Source organism: Pieris napi, chromosome 19 (genome assembly GCF_905475465.1).
Source record: "Pieris napi chromosome 19, ilPieNapi1.2, whole genome shotgun sequence".
In the NCBI taxonomy this organism is placed as follows: Eukaryota; Metazoa; Arthropoda; class Insecta; order Lepidoptera; family Pieridae; genus Pieris; species Pieris napi.
The window spans coordinates 1583067-1601065 of NC_062252.1; the positions used below are offsets into that span (position 1 = coordinate 1583067).

Sequence of the window (17999 nt, forward strand, 5' to 3'; positions counted from 1 at the left end):
GGACAATATTTTAGCACAATTTACAAAATACTAGACAAAAATTTCCAACATATTCCAAACTTTGAGCTTTAGAAACTAAATTCGTTAGTACCTATAACTTTAAGTCTTGTTTCTTACCATGTGGCATTTTATGATGATGAGCGGTATCCCTTGCAGCATGGAGATGACGCATCATGGCAGCCAGACGGTCCCTCTCGCGGCGTAGCTGCAGCTCCAACTGGGCTACCACCTGCATCTGGACACGCGCCTGCGCAGCTGAACGATCGTCTAATGTGTGTGCTGCTTCTAAGTGCCTGGAAATTATTATTGGGCTCTAGCTGTGTATGAAGTGTTGGATTCGAATCACAACAATGTACCAATTTTTTCGAGATTTGAGGAAAGTTTTCACGGCTGTTTATTACAAGGAGATAATTACATACTAAGAACTGAATATAGGATAATACTGGTTCATAATACCAGATCCGATGCGCAGAGGCGATGAGAACTTGGAGAAATTGATTGTGGTAACACAGGAGGCAAAAGGTCACGTGGGCACAAACCAAATGTACCGATTAAGTGAAAGACTCATCGTTCTCAAAACTAATAAGATACACTTATAAGAGAGTCGCTGCACAGAAACCGATGGTGTGTCCACTCCAGATATTTCCTTGCTGACTACGACGCTCATACATGAGCTACAGACTGAAGAGAGAGAGATTACCAGATCCAAAGACTAAATGATAGATATAAAGGAATTTATTGAAATAAATGACAGTGTCGCAAAAATCTGTAATGCTATTGTTATTGGACGTCACCACAATAATGAAAGAGACTGCTGGAGCCCACGAACAAAGGCTGCACAAATACGTGAATATCCAAGCTATTCAACAAAGCTGACATCACGGGCCTAGGATTGAAAAGGACAACATCATTTGAATTAGTGTGACTGCACATTACTCTTAAGTGCTTAACATAAGTGAAAAACATAGTTCACAAGAACAGAGTGTCTTCCCCTTAAAAGATACTGTAAGTGGTGTTATTGGACACTTTTTATGTTAAATATCCTTATAAGTACATTAGGTTAGACTTAAATTACTTATTACTTAAGTTAGGCTTAATGTTGAATGATCTCAGTGTAGATACAGTTTTTTAAAAGAAACTAATGTTTTGTTAAACTTGGAAAGATTTAATGATTGTTCTACAGTTGTATCTTCTATATATTAAATCACTCACTTGAGGAAAGCCTGGAAATCTTCAGCGAGGGCATCGCATCCCGGCCACTTACAGACACCTCGTCCATACAAGGGGTGTTCCTCTATTTCACTACCCCATAACATTAGACCTAGTAAAAGAAAAATTACTTGATTTATAATTTATCTCCATAGTTACACAGCTTGGTCTTCAATAGGTCTTCGGTCATCGGGAAATAATATATAACATTCCAAACGATATTGATAAGAAAGGCTTACATTATAATTTTGAAAATAGTTATTTGTTATACATAATAACCCTACAGAGAGCTCTAGAAAGAGTTGAATTGGAGGGCTCTAGAGAGAGAGATATACCAAAACATATATTTTTTGGACTATTACCTGGCGGTGCATTTGGTGGAACGGAAAGTGGTGCGTGCATCAGATATTGCCTCTGGACCGCCTGCAATTGCTGTACCAGCTGTTGCTGTTGCGCACCAAGCTGTTGCTGGAGGGAACCTATGAGAATTTGAGAATTTGAGAATCGGTGGCACTACAACTTTTTTAGGTTTGGGCCTCAGATTGCTGTAAATGTTCCACGATAATTTGTCAATTAAGTAGGCAAGTAGGTGATGAGCCTCCAGACACACGCTGTCAACTTTTTGAGCCTACGGCAAGCCGGTTTCCTCACGATGTTTTCCTTCGCCGTTCGAGCGAATGTTAAATGCGCACATAAAGTTAAACTCCATTAATGCACAGCCGGGGATCGAACTTACGACCGCAGGGATGAGAGTCGCACGCTTCAGAGTACCTCTGTAAATTATGTACAAATTTAAGTTTAAAATACCTGGCGAACTGTCTGGTGCTTGAAGATGGGACTGTGAGAGCAGATTGAGGCTTATTTGGTCTTGCAATCGTGACTGCTCCAGTCTTTTTGCTGCCTCTGAAGACATGTGCTGAAAGTAATTCCAAATGTTGATTACAATAGTTAGCAACCACTTCTATAAAGTACCAAAAAAATATTTATAATTAAATTTACGCGAGTAATATAAATTTAAATAAAATCGCATTAACGGGTATAAACGTATTTTTTTACATAGCTCGACTCGTCTCTGACCACAATAACTATATTTTTTTCAGTATTTCCGTATTTTCATAAATATCGCACTTGTTGAAGTGGCACCAGATTGATAAAAACAAGACATATAATAAGTATTCAAGGTTTACATTATGAATAGAGATGGGGTAGGAAAATAATTTCAAAACAAGTGATTATATTGAAAAAGAAGTAAATGCTAGTGATAAAATTCTACCAAGCTGAAACAATAAATTTTTACCGGGAATAGAACCCAAGAGGTAACTTATTTGTTAAGTAATCTCATAGCTACACATATACATTATACATATTATAAAAGAAAACATATGGACAAAATACAAAGCCAAAACACATTACATTGATAAACAAAATACACGAAACAGAAAACATAATTAAGAACATTAATAGATAATAGAAAACTGAAATTAAACATTAAACAAACTACAATTTAATACTTAACTTAAACTTAAAGAAAAAAGTTACTTATTTTTACTACTGCTAAATATAGTAAAATTCTTCGAGCTTCCTAAAAATATTTCCTCACTCTTTGGTACGGTGGTACTGCAGTTAGCTCAAACCCGATACTTTGGCGATTTACGCAGATAATTTCTTCCTGTCATATATCACAAGAATGAATAAATAGTGTACCTGTTTCTGCATATGATGCTGATGAAACAGGCGTTGCTTCATCAGCGCTTGAAGCTGGCTATGCTGGTCCAGCAGTTGCATAGCTAGCAGATCTGGCGCAACTAATGGCAATGGAGACCTGGCACCTGCGTTGGTGCTGCCTGATGGCGAGGCTGGTGCTGGGCTGGATTGAGTAGATCCAGCTGTTGGCGATGTTGGAGCTGATGCCTAAAAATATAAGTAATATTATTTACAATTTTTTTAACCTACATAGTATTAATAAAAAAAAATAAAAAACATTTATATAATACAAATTTAAAAGGTTTGGTCCCTGTGGCAGTGTACCTTTAACGCTGGCAGCATTTCCTCACTGTATTAAGATACTTATTCGTTGAGGAAAGCACCAGCTGGGGTCACCGGTACTATCTTAAATCTTTAATTAGCGCCTGTGCACTTGAACCCCAATTAAATGGAGTAATATTATTTGTATTTTTTTTGTGCCAGGATATGAAATTACCATTGTTGAAAAGTGTCAATACGTTGAAAGAACTTTGAAGAGCTGTGGCATATAAAAGAGACAGAACAGAGATTCATTTACTTTAATGAATTAGGGTTAAATATATGTATTTATTTATTTATTCACACTTTGTTGCTTAATAATATAAAGTTTTAACATAATTACATGTAAAGGAAAGGCAACTGGCGGCCTTATCGCTTTCGAGCGATCTCTTCCAGGCAACCACTGTGAGAAAAGAAAAAAAAATGTATTAATTTACAAAGATGTGCAAAAAAAAAATACATGTATTACATATAGTTGTTAAGAAAAAGAAACTAAACAGGAACAAAAAAAATCAAACTAAACTAATAAAAGGATACAAAAAATATTAATAATACTGAAAAGTGCACATGTAATCAATTATAATGATTTAATTTAATTTAAGATCAGTCTCACGTCAGTTAGTAGGTATTATTAAACTTGGGGATACGATGTACAGGTAATGTTTGTACAGAAGAAATTTAAAGGAAGATAGAGAAGGAGCTAAGCGAATAGAGACTGGAAGTGAATTCCAAAGCTTAACAGCATAGACCTTATATTTAATAGTTACCCTAGCAAGAGATAGTGGTTCATTTTCAGCTGTCGGCGAGCGACGCGGAGGGCTGCGTCTACGACGCCGTGCTGCCTCACCTCCCCACCGCCCGGCCTCCTCTCTGAAACAAGTGGGTTACCATGAGCGTTCAAAGGACGTTTTAAACTTTATTAACATTCCAATGGGGCATGGGACGGACAGCCGCATACGTTAACCACAGTATCATACAACAATTATGTTATTTATATATATAATTCTACTGTACGTGTGTATGTCACTGAACTCCTCTTAAACGGCTTGACTGATTTGAATTATTTTTTGTATACGTTTGGGTGGCGCCATAGATGGTTTAGATTCACAAATCATCCCGGCAGATGGCGCTGCAGTTGGTACTTTCATACCTTGTTCAATATCCTAATCGCTTGAAATATCATCACAACGTCTTTCGGGTCCGCTAGTATGCAATAAAATCTAAACCAGATTGAATATATAGAATAGATAATAAATAGAATAATTTGCTAGCGTCATATATTTAACGATAAGCATATACATTCTACATTTCAAAGTTATTGCATATAACAGTTTGTTTATAACTGTATTATCGTGACCAAGTTGACTCACAAGTGCCAACTAACACGCCTATTTGCTCATAGTTAAGCCTTGATTTCACCAGAACAAATAATAACTAGGAAACTCTAAACTAAACAAATTGTTGGTAGCTAAGTCATTTAAAATAAATATTACACCACATACTAAATACATTGCATATATTTAAATGCATAAATTTTTTGTTACAGATGCGCAAGATTCTAGGTTTGAGGACTTTGTAAGAGCTAAAAAGCTGTGTTTTTCTTACGTAACTGCGCGTTGGCGCATGGCAAAAGAGTAATTTTTAACCGAATTAAAATCGAAGGAGGAGATTTACATTTATGGACTAGAATTAACATGGGTGCTTATGGACTAGAATTAACATGGGTGCTTACACCCATAATAAGCAGCTTCCTCAGCCCCAAGACCTTTAGATAACTTTGTATATCAAAAGGTTACATCATTTTGCTGTTGATAAGAAAAATCTTACCTGTCCAAGCAGCGGTCCAGCTCGAAAGAGTTGAGTGGTGGCGGCTTCGCAGCACCACCTGGACTTGTGTTCAGCGCTGTCTCAGGACCCTGAAACCAAACATATTAATTGAAAAAACCATTAAAAATTGTAACCAATAAAGGTACTCCTTTTTTTCGTCTATATGAAACCGATTGATAAAAGCTTGCCAACGCTCGGCACACTGATACACTACGGTAAAAGAACCACAATATACAATTTTTTATATGACAAGCACTTATAGGCAAACATGACACACACAAAAAGATAATACAAATATTAAACAAAACAATTAAAATTACAAAAACTAAACGAAAATCGATTTTAAAGTACGAGGGGAGCAACTATGGATATCCATCAGAATGCTCAATATGGATATCGGTGAGTTTTAACCAAAACGCGTTCTCCGGAAAGGAGGAACAAATGGAATGATGGGATGCCTGAGGTATCTAGAGGGTACACGAAATTTAAATTTTGATAAAAGGTTCGGGCAATCAACCTGACTGATTTTCATCACAGCGTAAACACAATTTATTGAATACTTCAGGAAAAAAGAGTTTTTGTGAACAGAAATAGAAGAAAGGTATCGATATACCTAGTATCAATCAGTGGGTAAAAGTTCACGGTCAGCTAGTCATATTTTTTGAAGAGTTAGATCAACCTAGATAAAAGATCAATAAGATCAAAATAGATAGATTTCTTTCTTAGTTAAAAATACCGTTAGACGTACTCGCATCTATTGGAACTTACTTGCCAGAACCATACCCTAACATATAGATATATGATTGTATATGACGTAAGTTTAAAACAAACTACATCCAAAAAGGCGAAATTCTGTTCTACATACCTTAGTTTACTTAACAATGTTTGTCCAAATAATAATTTGGTAGATAAAATGTTTGACACATTTTATTATCTATACGAAATAATATTTAGTTTCTAATTTCAGGTTTCTAATGCGTTAACATAGACTGGTTCAAATGATAATTTTTCTTTGTACTGAATACTTCATTTATCGAGGCTATTGGCTAGATTAACTTATCGTGAAGCTCAGCCAGAACCGCAGCCCAAGGACAACCATGTCAGTGGTTGGAGGCCGAAGGTGGTTGGCCTTTAAAGCTTACAACTATATGCATCAAGAATTATTATCTAGCTCCTCCTTTTATAGAATCTATGATCAGACCTAGTTTAATGTTGCATGGGGCACAGAAAGACAGACTTTAACTTTTAGCTATCCCCGAATTATGTACCCTATTCACCTCATTCAAATCTATTGACGAACATAGCGTCTTATAACATTCGTTAGACGCAATAAAATAAGTTAAACATATTAAATAAACATTCTGAAGAAACAAATAGTGGGCGAGGCGTTAATATTTGCACATTTTTTATTATTTTTGTGTTGATTGGTTTCACGTGCTATTTTAAGCAATCGTCAATAGTTCCCATGTCAATAAATGAAAATAAAGTTCAAATTTAAACGATAATTTAGATTTTAGAACCCGTTAATTATTCTAATTTATTAAATTATTCTATTTATTATATAAATAAATTGAACCTTGAAAGTAATTTTTATTGTTATTTCTAATCATGAATTTCTCTATAAACTGAGTTTTGAGAGAACAAAAGAATGTGTAATATCAAGTAAATATACTTTGGCCATTCAAGTGATACGTGTGCAGGTTTACTGCAATTTATTCCCTCCCCCCCTCCTCCCCTTCCTCTTAGAAAAAGTAAGCAAAGCTCTTAAAAATAATAGTACATAAACCTATTAATTTTTGGTAGGAATACTCGAAAATGCATTTCGTTTTCAAGCAAAGACAATGTGTGGGTAATATGTGTAAAAGAGTAAATAATTACTGTTGACGTAATCACCAAATAAGAAAATTAAACCACCCCCCCCAATAGTGCTTACGTAATACTTGAACGGTCCCCAGTATAATAAAATTGGACCCAGCTGATTTTGGTTGTGGGGGTTAATCTAAAAAACTAAATAATATTTCAAATGTAAGGCTATATATGTGTTGGAGACAATGCTATCTTAAATTAATACCTAATATGTATGTAGCAAATATAAAAGTAGATTTATTGTTGTAATATCATTAAAGCTAAAATATAAGGTGACAACCATTTTCCACTTTCGAACACCTGAACCGCGAGTGAGGTCATTCTAAGATGTATGTTTTGTTGGTGCTATGTAAACATAAAACGTGTAAGGGCTTGTGTAAACTATGTCATGTACTATTTTTATAAACATCCTATATTAATAAAAACAATGTGTTCATGCCTAACATTGTCTAGTCTACAACTTCGGCTAGATAATATTGTATAACGTAAAAACTTATAAACAGTTTTTATAGGGGCAAACGTGTCTACGAGACGCCCAAAAAGGCCATTGCATGGTTATCTATTTTAGTGGGTGTTCTTTATAGTATTTTCTTTAAACATTCGGATGCTCCCAGGGAATACCCCCACCGGGAGTCGATTCCACAGTTCGCTAGGTCGGAAAACAAAATGCCTTTTGAAGCCACTAAGTCTTAAAGCACTGTTTTAAATACACGATGAGTAGAACTCACTCTACCCCCTTATGCCCATTGAGATCAAGAAAGGTCAGGGTTTAATCACAATTCAACTTGTAATCTGTAGGGACACCTATCATCTTGTGCTGCAATCAGTACGATGGCGCCATGCCCAGAATGGCGCTAATAAAGTTATTCCGCCCGCTATTATACAACTTCACGAATAATTAGTCCAGGGAGTGATTAGACTATTGGAGTAGCCTCCCTTGGTCGGAAGAAGAATACTACTTCTTCACGAATTTTGGATTTGGTGTATTTTTTTATGTTTCCCCATAAAATTTTGTTTAACAGATGTTGTTGCTGTGGAATGATAACCACGTATGTCAAAAACCATTTATTTTTAATTCTTCGTATGTCATTAAACTGGTATAATCATGAAGTAAGGACTTATTTATGTTATTATAAATAAGTCCTTTTAACCACCCAAAACTATGGACAAAATATAAATATAAGCCTGAAATTTCGTATACACACCATATTTTTGTTCTCAAACATCACACATGTTACAAGGAGGACAGATATTTATGAAAATATGTTATAGAAAATAATAAATATGTATATAACTGACATAAGAACGAACGAATGACATAGAACTTGCGTGTTGTTCCCACGAAAATGTAAGTGCGTCCTCCTATTTCACCATGCCTCCTGCTGATAGAAGACAAATCTTTGTTTTTAATTTATTTTATTATTATTTATTACTTAAGATGTCATATGGAACATGGTGTAAATGTAATGGTTGCAACTCCTTACGTTGTGTAAAACAAAAAACTTGGCGATTAAAAAGAGTGGCGGAGAGTTTATTACCAGTTCTTCTCTTCCGTTCTACGTCCTTGATTTGAGAACGGGCAGTAAATGTAAAATTAGAAGCATTTAATGTATATTTCTTTTTTGACGTTCATAAGTGTACATTGTGTTACCTATATGAATAAATGATTTTTGACTTTTGTCTAAAAGGCCCGGCGCAAACCAGATCCATGCTAGTTCTTCACAATTGAGTAGCCCACAATATCGCATCACACAACTCACTAGGGGATTCTGTATTGAAAATGTCGCATGGGTAATATTACGATATTAGCGGTTTATGCAAAAAATTATCAATAAATATAATATGACATTCAGCACGTATTTGTTCGTGATAAAATATTAAAATATGTCTTAATGATTGTGTTTTGTAAACATTATTTGCTTATTTTGCGGAAGTCCCGTTATACTTAAATATATAGACTTCAAATGTTATCTTTATCTATAGAGTGGTGGTCAAATCGCGGAACGGCTTTTTTGAAAAATTATTTCAAATACTCGTAATTAACGTAAAGTCATACCTCTTAAACATGAATCCCAATCAAAATATTTTTCGATGTTAATTAATTTGGAAACACTATTAGACTGAATGTATGGTGATGAAATAAGGGCATGACTAAGTTTTATATGAAACTAGCGGACCCGACATACGATGTCCTGCATGATATTTCAAATAATTAGTATATTAAACAAATTTTGAAAGTACTAACTGCAGCGCCATCTGCCGGGCTGATTTGTGAATCTAAACCATCCAGGGCTCCACCCAAATGCATACAAAAAAAATCATTCAAATCTGTTCAGCCGTTTAAGAGGAGTTCAGTGACATACACACCTACAGTAAAATTATATATATGTCAGCTATCCTATCTTTTAAGTTAGATCAAACCGCACAAGGTGTGCAAATTTGATTGAAATCGGTTCGGTAGTTTAGGAGTCCATAGCGGACAAACAACGTGACACGTTTTTTATATATATTAAGATTTTACCAAAACTATACGTAGATATACACTTTACTAGCTATATTACTATTAGAGGGAAGGGCTTGGTGATACGGAATCCTGGGTTACTGGCGAAGTCATAATAATTCGTTGAATTATAAGATCATGCAGCAGTCTCAGAAATATGTCACCGCTTTGTTTATCCAACATATAACAACATATTCAGTATGAGCTATGGGACTTAAAAGAATTTTCTAATCGGTCAAAAGCCCGACGGTCAAAATTTCCGTTTCCGTCTTGTCTTCATATTTCTGTGTCATTGATATATTTTTTATAGGTAGGTATTAGCCCCTAGTGGCAATCCACGTGCTATGATGATGCGGAGATCAGGCCTCGCTGTTACCCGGCCCCGGCAGAAAATTAGGCCGTGGGGTTTTGGTTGGTCTGGAGCAACGCCGCCGGGGTATGCATTACGGTATTTATCCCAAAAAATAGTTGAGAACCCAAGGAAAGGAGGAACAAAAACTAAAGTACCATGTTAAGTGATACCACCGCCCATGTGCACTCACATTGCCAGAAAGCGTCGCCGGCCTTTTAAGAACTGTCGAATTATTGCCAATACTTTATTTAACTATGTTAAACATATATTGCTATATGTATTGTATATTTTGTAAGTATATTGGCAAATAAAGGTTATTTATATAGTTGAAATGATATATGAAATCCATATGCTTTGTATAAACAAATTATATTATTGTTTTGCGAACCTCGTCACGTAAAACAAAGCAAGGCGTGTATTTCGAAAAAACAAAACAATGTAACTTGATAGCTAAACATTACTCATGTTTATGATAAGATTTCTTCAAAGGTCCATGTTTAAGCTTTATTAAATATCTTTAATATTGTAGATATAATTTCAACAGCCTATACTGGATGCTAGGAAGAAACTCGAGACACCTTAAAATGAGAACTATCAAAGAGGAAATCCGGAGACTGGCAGCTAAATACAAAGAGCAAATACTTTTTGCCACTATGTCCAAGAGGGACTGGTGATTTGTAATAACAGGTTTTCCCAACCTTTTTCAAGCACCAGTCTCTCAGTATAATACATAGCTTTAAAAAAAGAAAAAAGGAAAAGCAAATAACCTGTCACCCGAACGAACTTGCTCGCCAACCCACCATAGAACAGTATGTGAGACGACTAAAACGTCACCATATTAGAGCTAGAGGACCGGCAGTAGCTCTACGCAGCAGATGAGTAGATGCTTACAATGGGAAGCCACTCCACATGGAGCACCACAGAACAGATTCGCTCATAGCCTTAGAGAAAGAAGTAATCGCAGAACAGAATCGTATAACAATATAGTAGGTAGTAAATTACCAACGAAATAAAGGCTGAATGGCATTAAAATATATTCATTTCTTCGGATGTTAATTTATGTAATCTAAAACTCAACGATCTTTGCTACGAACAGCAACATTCACCATTTTCGTTATGACATCTCAAACAGATGACAGCTGTCAAATTTCAGGGTTGCCACTTGCTCAGAAAGAGTTGCACTAAATTTAAAAATACTTTTACAACCCAGTGTAGGAAACTTAATAATAGTAAAGATCACAAATACAGAAAACTAAATATGCCCGTTGGTCTGACCAGTGCTCTTCTGTAACTCTCTAATGAAACCAACAACCTTGTTAATAGGCAAAACTCAATAACGTCTTGTTTAATATTCGTTTCACCATTGGAATCGATATTGACGGCACAGACAATTATGGGTCTCAACAACATTGCCCTGAGAATAGAACTGTGGAGGCAGCGATATCTTAGGGCGTTTCAGAACAAGCAGGACACAAGTCTACTAATCAAGCGTCATCGATTAAGTGTGTTCAGGCATAGAAGGCCCACCTAAAAAGAAAAGCAATTAATTGATAAGGAAGCGTTATAGTGACAACACATTGAGGTATAGAGACAATATATCGGACCACCGGTATATCCGCTTCCGCACTCTCTCTCCGTCGGCCAATCCTAGCTCGGACCCGTCAGAACTGGGCCCAAAATGGGCACTTGGGAGTCTTAACAAGGAACAGGCGGAATTGGCTACGATTGTGCAGGCCTGGTGCCCGATCCCAGCCTCCGTAGATCCAGAGGAAGAGGCAGAGTGGTTTCGTGGCGCAATGACTTGCATCGCGGATGCTGCAATGCAAAGAAGACGCCCTGGAGCTCACCGGACCAGTGTATTCTGGTGGTCGGCAGAACTCGCCCAGTTGCGGATTGCTTGTGTAGCAGCTCGTCGAGGCTACACCAGGACTCGCAGAAGGCGACCAATTCGCATAGAAGAGGAAAAACAAGCATATAGCGTATACCGAGATGCAAAACTGGCGCTGCGAATAGGTATCGCCGAAGCAAAAAAGAAAGCATGGCAAGAACTGCTTGACACCCTGGAGCGGGATCCCTGGGGACGCCCGTATCAGATTGTCACAAACAAGCTGCGCTCGTGGGCCCCGCCACTCACGAAAAACATGGAGCCGGAACTGCTCAGCACAGTGGTTGCGGAACTTTTTCCTGAACGCGACGCCCTGAGCTCCCCACATGAGACGACCACGGAACACAGTGTCACAGTGTCTGAAGTATCTCCTTCGGAGCTGAAGACAGCAATAACACGCATGACCACTAAAAAAACTGCACCTGGTCCCGATGGCATGCACGGACGAGTGTTAGCTCTGGCCCTCGACGCTGGTCTTGGCATGCGCTTTCGAGGCCTACTCACGAAATGTCTTAGAAATGGCCTCTTTCCGTCGACATGGAAGACTGGGTTGCTAGTTCTTCTAAAAAAAGGTGGAAAACCTACAGAGTCACCATCAGCGTATCGACCTATAGTTCTCCTAGATGAAGCCGGCAAGCTCTTCGAGCGTATTATTGCCGGTCGGATTTACAATCATTTGGAAACTATAGGACCAAACATACATGAGGCTCAATTTGGCTTCCGGAAACATAGGTCAACGATCGACGCAATTGCGCGCCTGCGAAGCGTCTGCGAGGAGCAGGTGTCACGGGGCAGAGTGGTTTTCGCGGTATCGTTAGACATCGCGAACGCTTTCAATTCCTTGCCATGGGACTGTATCGCGGACGGCCTTCGCCACCACGGCTTACCGGCCTATATAAGAAAATGTGTAGCATCGTACCTCAACGGCCGCCGTGTTATCTTCCCGAAACAAAATGGCATAGGGAGTCACCTCATCAAGTGCGGCGTCCCACAAGGCTCGGTTCTTGGCCCCCTTCTTTGGAACATAGGTTACGACAGGGTGCTGCGAGCGAAACTAGTCCCTGGAGTGTCAACTATATGCTATGCAGACGACACCCTCGTGGTCGCTATTGGAGAAGATTTTAAGGAAGCGCGCCTCCGAGCGACAGCTGGAGTAGCTCGGGTGGTTTCTGAAATCAAGAAGCTCGGCCTTGTTGTCGCCCTTCAGAAATCAGAAGCTATATGCTTCTACGGCCACAGAAAAGCTCCACCTCAAGACGTAGACATCATCGTCGGCGGAGTAGCTATCCGGTACTACGCTCAAATACCTTGGGCTGATTCTTGACCCACGGTGGACTTTCAGACCACACTTCGTGGCACTTGCCCCTAAGCTCACCGCCACCGCAAACATGCTCTCGCGCATAATGCCAAACCTCGGCGGGCCGAGTGGGGGCTGTCGCCTCTTATACGCAAATGCGATCCGGGCAAAAGCACTGTACGGGTGTCCCATATGGGCCGACAAACTGACCGGGTACAATCGCACAATACTCAGGCAGTCGCAGCGAGTGGTCGCTGCCAGGGTTGCGAGGGCGTACCGCACTGTGTCTTATGACGCAGTGTGTGTTATAGCCGGTACCGCGCCATGGCATCTCGATGCGGCTGCTTTTAGCGAAGTATATTGGAGGAGGGCCGAAGCTCGGGAAAAAGGGGATAACCCCACACTGGAACAATTAAACGCGTGGCGAGCCTTAGAAGACCAGGAATTGTTAGTAGAGTGGGAAAGAGAGCTGGCGGATGCGAGTGCCGGTAAATATACTACCGAAGCCCTCAGACCTTTGCTTCAACTTTGGGTAAAGAGGCGCTGGGGTCACCTCAGCTATCGACTTGTACAGATGCTGTCCGGACACGGATGTTTTGGTAGCTATCTGCACAAAGTAGTAGGGTGTGAGGAGTCACCAACCTGTCACCACTGTGTCGGAGACAGCCGGGACGACGCCCTGCATACACTTAGGGACTGCCCAGCATGGGAAGCGGAAAGGAGACCTTTGTTAGATGCCCTCCAGGGCGAGGACGCAATTCTGCCAAACGTAGTGAAAGCCATATTGAGCGCAGGAAATGACGGCTCGTGGAAAATCTTCTACAATTTCTGCGAGTCGGTCATGAAAGTCAAAGAAGAAGCGGGAAGAACCAGGGAGCTTTGTCCCGGAACCCGTCCGCGGCGGCGAAAGAAACCGCAGGCCCGTCAAATCCTCGCCACCTAAAGAGTGCCCAAGCGGGGAAGCAGGGGTCCATGCGTTCAAAAGAAGGGATGGTGATCCATCCCTGCAAGCACTGGACCCGATCTCCCCTAGCTATTCCTAAAAGCGTATGGCCCGATCTGTGAAGGATACTTGCTGTGTCAAGTATCTTCACAAATCAACAATGGGCGGGGAGAGGCGGACACAACCGCCGCATCGCATGTCGGGAAGCGGATAAGGCTCTGCTGTTACCGCATCCCTCCTAAGGCGATTGTTGGTGGCGCCTTGGGGTTTTAGTGGGTATGCACATTCGCGAGTCCCACATAACCCTCCCGCACTAAGCAGTCGCACCGCGGTGGGGTATGCGCAATGCATTTCCCCAAGTAAAAAAAAAAAAAAAAAAAAAAAAAAAAAGAGACAATATATATGTAGTGGAGCATCAGCCTACGAAAGACTTCACTACATCGATACAGCCTAAGGAACTCCTCAACCTAGGGATATTTAAGAATATAAAAAAAAAACTGTGGGGATGGAGGATAGGTAGACTGGAACAATGGCATCTATTTCTACATTTTAATTATATTAGCAGATTCGCCATACTCTAATTATAGGAAATAGAAGATAAAACTTACCTGTCTAACCGCGTACAGCATTTTCTTATTTCACTCTTCAATGTTCACGTGTAATAGTTAATTTAACTTGAAATTTTATTTTTCTAGTTAAATAATTTCACTACTATCAGTCATTGTATAACTATTATTTAATAATCTGCAATTTTTTGTCACTGTTCATAGTAATTACAAAATTGCAAAACCTTGATTTTTCATTAATTGAGGTAATATTTAATAATAAGATAAACGTAAAATTTTATAATGTAGACAGTTTAGCAGAGCCAGATTAATTAAACAAATAAAATGTTACCATTTGAATTTAAATAAAAAATGTGTTGTTGGAAAAAATTGTGTTGGAATAAAAAATAAAAATTTGTAATTACGAAATAATAATTATAAAGGATATAAGCAAAATATATAGTAAAATCTGTACGTGTTTCGTAATTTTTTTTGTAAAATAATTAAAGGATGATGATTAATTTTTTTAAAGGAAATAGCAAAAAGGTTAGTCGACATCACAGGAGACCGAAGAACTGGCTACCTCGGACAAAGAATTAGTCTAGCTATTCAAAGCCAGTATCATCGGAACCTTGCCTAAAAGGACTACTTTTAATAATATATTTTTTAAGGTTTTTAGGTTTGGATTCATTGTTCTAGTATTAGTACTATTTATATAAAAACATTTGGCACACGTATAGCTTCTTTTAATTGTCAGTCTCATCTTAAAAGTTACCTAGCTGTCTAATACGTGACCAGCGATATTAAGCATCTAATAAAACCTAACCTAACACCCACTGCTAACAAAAAGACACGAGTTTACTGGTGCAGGGGAACGCTTTTGTTACTGCAAAAATATTGTATATAGCACCGAACCGATCGCACAAAACGCCCAGCATTTAAACCTCATTTAAAACCGTAGCTATTAAGAAAAACAAGTTCAAATTTCAAATATAAAGCCCACACAATAATTAGGACTTTTAAAGTATCATAAAGTACTGAAAAGCGACAATACACCCACCTCAAATGCGGCGAAGGGCGCGACCAATCACAAGCGTCCACTGAAAAGTACCACGCCTACCCGCTTTAAAGAGACGGAATACAGCCTTATTGAAAGCTTTAGGTAAAGCCTTTTATTATAAAACGAGGATAGCTTTTAGTAATATAGATAATTTATGTCGCGTTTAGAAAATTTACAGTTGAAAATCTTATTTGCATGTCGAATTGAAACACGACAGTTACTAGAATAAATACAATTACAATTACAATTATAAAAATACCTGGTGCAACTCTAAAATCTGATAGATTAAAATTTGTCTAAACAGAAAGACATATATCATAGAACATTTTAATTTTAAACCCACTTAGCATTGCCCATAGCCTCAGGTTATAATAAAAATATTTCCAGGGACGAAACCTCCAAGTCCCTCGTCATATATTTTTAATTTAAGTGTTATTGATATTCGTGAGTTTCTTTGAAATATAGTATATTCTACTAAAAATCTTAAAATAGATATTCATACTGTTCTATCAGCTCTAATATGATGTTAAGATATTTTAGTGTATTCTAATGCTAAGCAAATAGTCAAAGTATACACTTAAAATTTAATATTAATTGCCGATATTCCTTAATTAAAAAAAATTGCAAAAAAGGAACTTAATTGAAATCGAAGTTGAGGTATGAAGTCTCTTGCTGCAGTTTATCAGTTAAAATAAGCCAATAAAATAAACAATGATTCTCGTGGTATATTGTGGCGACACATTGCTACTTGGAATACTACGATGACATCTTGAATTAGGCTATTGTGCTTCCCCTGAGATACACAACATCTCGACATCAGGTACCGGGCCTTTGGTCGAGGATCCTTCGTTTCTACGTTGGAGGAAGACAACTTCCTACCTCCACATCAAGCCTTAATGGTCAATGCTGGTAATGATATCATCAGACTGTAATATTGGCCCTGACATAACCATCCGTTTACTCATTTCAACGCCATTACAGATATAATAAGAGTACTAATCCTTACTAAGGCTAAAAAAGTTAGGATAAATAAACATCCTTGATATTACTCATTTGGCATTAAATAATAATTAATTATGAGAAAAAATTATGACGTCTCTGTTGTACAAGTGAAACATACTGACTGCTTGGACGTTGCACTCTGATATGTTTTCGACCACCATTATGATAATTCCATATGAAGAAATAAAGAAAACTGATGGAGATAGCTTCTACAGAGTGATGAAGGAAAAATTTTTTTGTAAGTTTTTGGATTATCATGAATATTACTTTTATTTAAAATTAAATTTTTTTTTTTCTATACTTTGTTATATATGGTTGTTTTTGTTAATTTTTGAAGTTTTAGAAAAAAAATAAACAAAAGTTGAATATTTGTTTATAACAAATTGGTAAGTTAATAAACAATAGAATTGTTGATAAAAAAAAAAATTTTTTCTGTTACTTTATAGAAGACTGTCAATTATGATTTTTAGGAAAAAAAAATTTCTTTACTAATTATTTAAACAATAGAAAATTCAAAAAAACGATTATAAACAATTAAAAATTGTTATTAAGGAAAAAATTTTTTTTTTAAAATCATAAAATTTTTAATGTAATAAAGTTGTGTTAAAATTTTTTTTTTAAATATTGATTTAATCAATTTGTTTAAAAAAAATTTATCAACAAATGGCGGGAATTTTTTTCTTTGCAAATCAATAAATATCTTGTATTAATAAAAAAACGATTATATGATGATTTAGAAAAAAAAATTTTTTTTAACATCATTACATGGATTTTTAAGTTTTTGATTAAGTAAAAAAATTGTTATAAACAAAGTATAAATATTTTTTTTACTTTTATGACACGATCTTGTTAAGTATGTATGTAAGAAAAGCTCTACGAAGCGAAATATTTTTACGACCATTATTTAAACATTTTTTTTCACTTACAATTAAGACGGTCGTTCGAGAAAATTTCGTTAGTTAACAATTATTTAACTTATTGAAAAATTAACTTTAAGTAAAATTTTCAACGGGAATAAATTAATTATAGTGTTCAGAACACACCATAATTTTTTCAAATTTAAAAAAAAATATTCAATACCTTAAATAAATTAATTAATGTGCCGTAGTCGCTTTTGACGCCACGCGCGAATCCTAAAAATGTCACCCGCAGACCTATTTTCAGCGTTAAATCAACATTATAAATAATGGAGATAGAGTTCTGGGAGTCAGGAGTTTTTTATTAGAAATTTCCTCCTCTTTCAGAATCTTTATTTGAAATTTCTTAAATATTAATAGTTTATTAGATATTGGCAAAAAACTAAATACCATTATTTTTTCATCTTTAATGGTCTATAACTTTTGCAATTTTTTATGTGCTAATACACGCTTTTAGCACATTTTTCTAGACGTCACTCCGGATCCAATGAGCTATCGCACATAATTTTAAGAGTAGTATCTCTATTTTGTTCCATTTTCAACTTGTCGACTAGACTATAAAAGCAAATTTACA

General features: G+C 37.0%; 1 protein-coding gene across 5 annotated transcripts in view; it reads right to left on the reverse strand.

Annotated features, from left to right (window-relative positions):
* LOC125059182 (forkhead box protein P1) overlaps nt 1-17999 on the reverse strand; it is a 63853-nt gene that overhangs the window by 8357 nt on the left and 37497 nt on the right. For all 5 annotated transcript variants that reach the window (XM_047663476.1, XM_047663477.1, XM_047663479.1 and 2 more), the window contains exons 4-10: nt 5059-5147; nt 3999-4101; nt 2914-3120; nt 2017-2125; nt 1572-1688; nt 1213-1321; nt 118-293 (exon numbers count right to left, since the gene is read on the reverse strand). In XM_047663476.1, coding sequence (XP_047519432.1) covers nt 118-293; nt 1213-1321; nt 1572-1688; nt 2017-2125; nt 2914-3120; nt 3999-4101; nt 5059-5147 — 910 coding nt within the window. The remainder of the gene's footprint in view (nt 1-117; nt 294-1212; nt 1322-1571; nt 1689-2016; nt 2126-2913; nt 3121-3998; nt 4102-5058; nt 5148-17999) is intronic.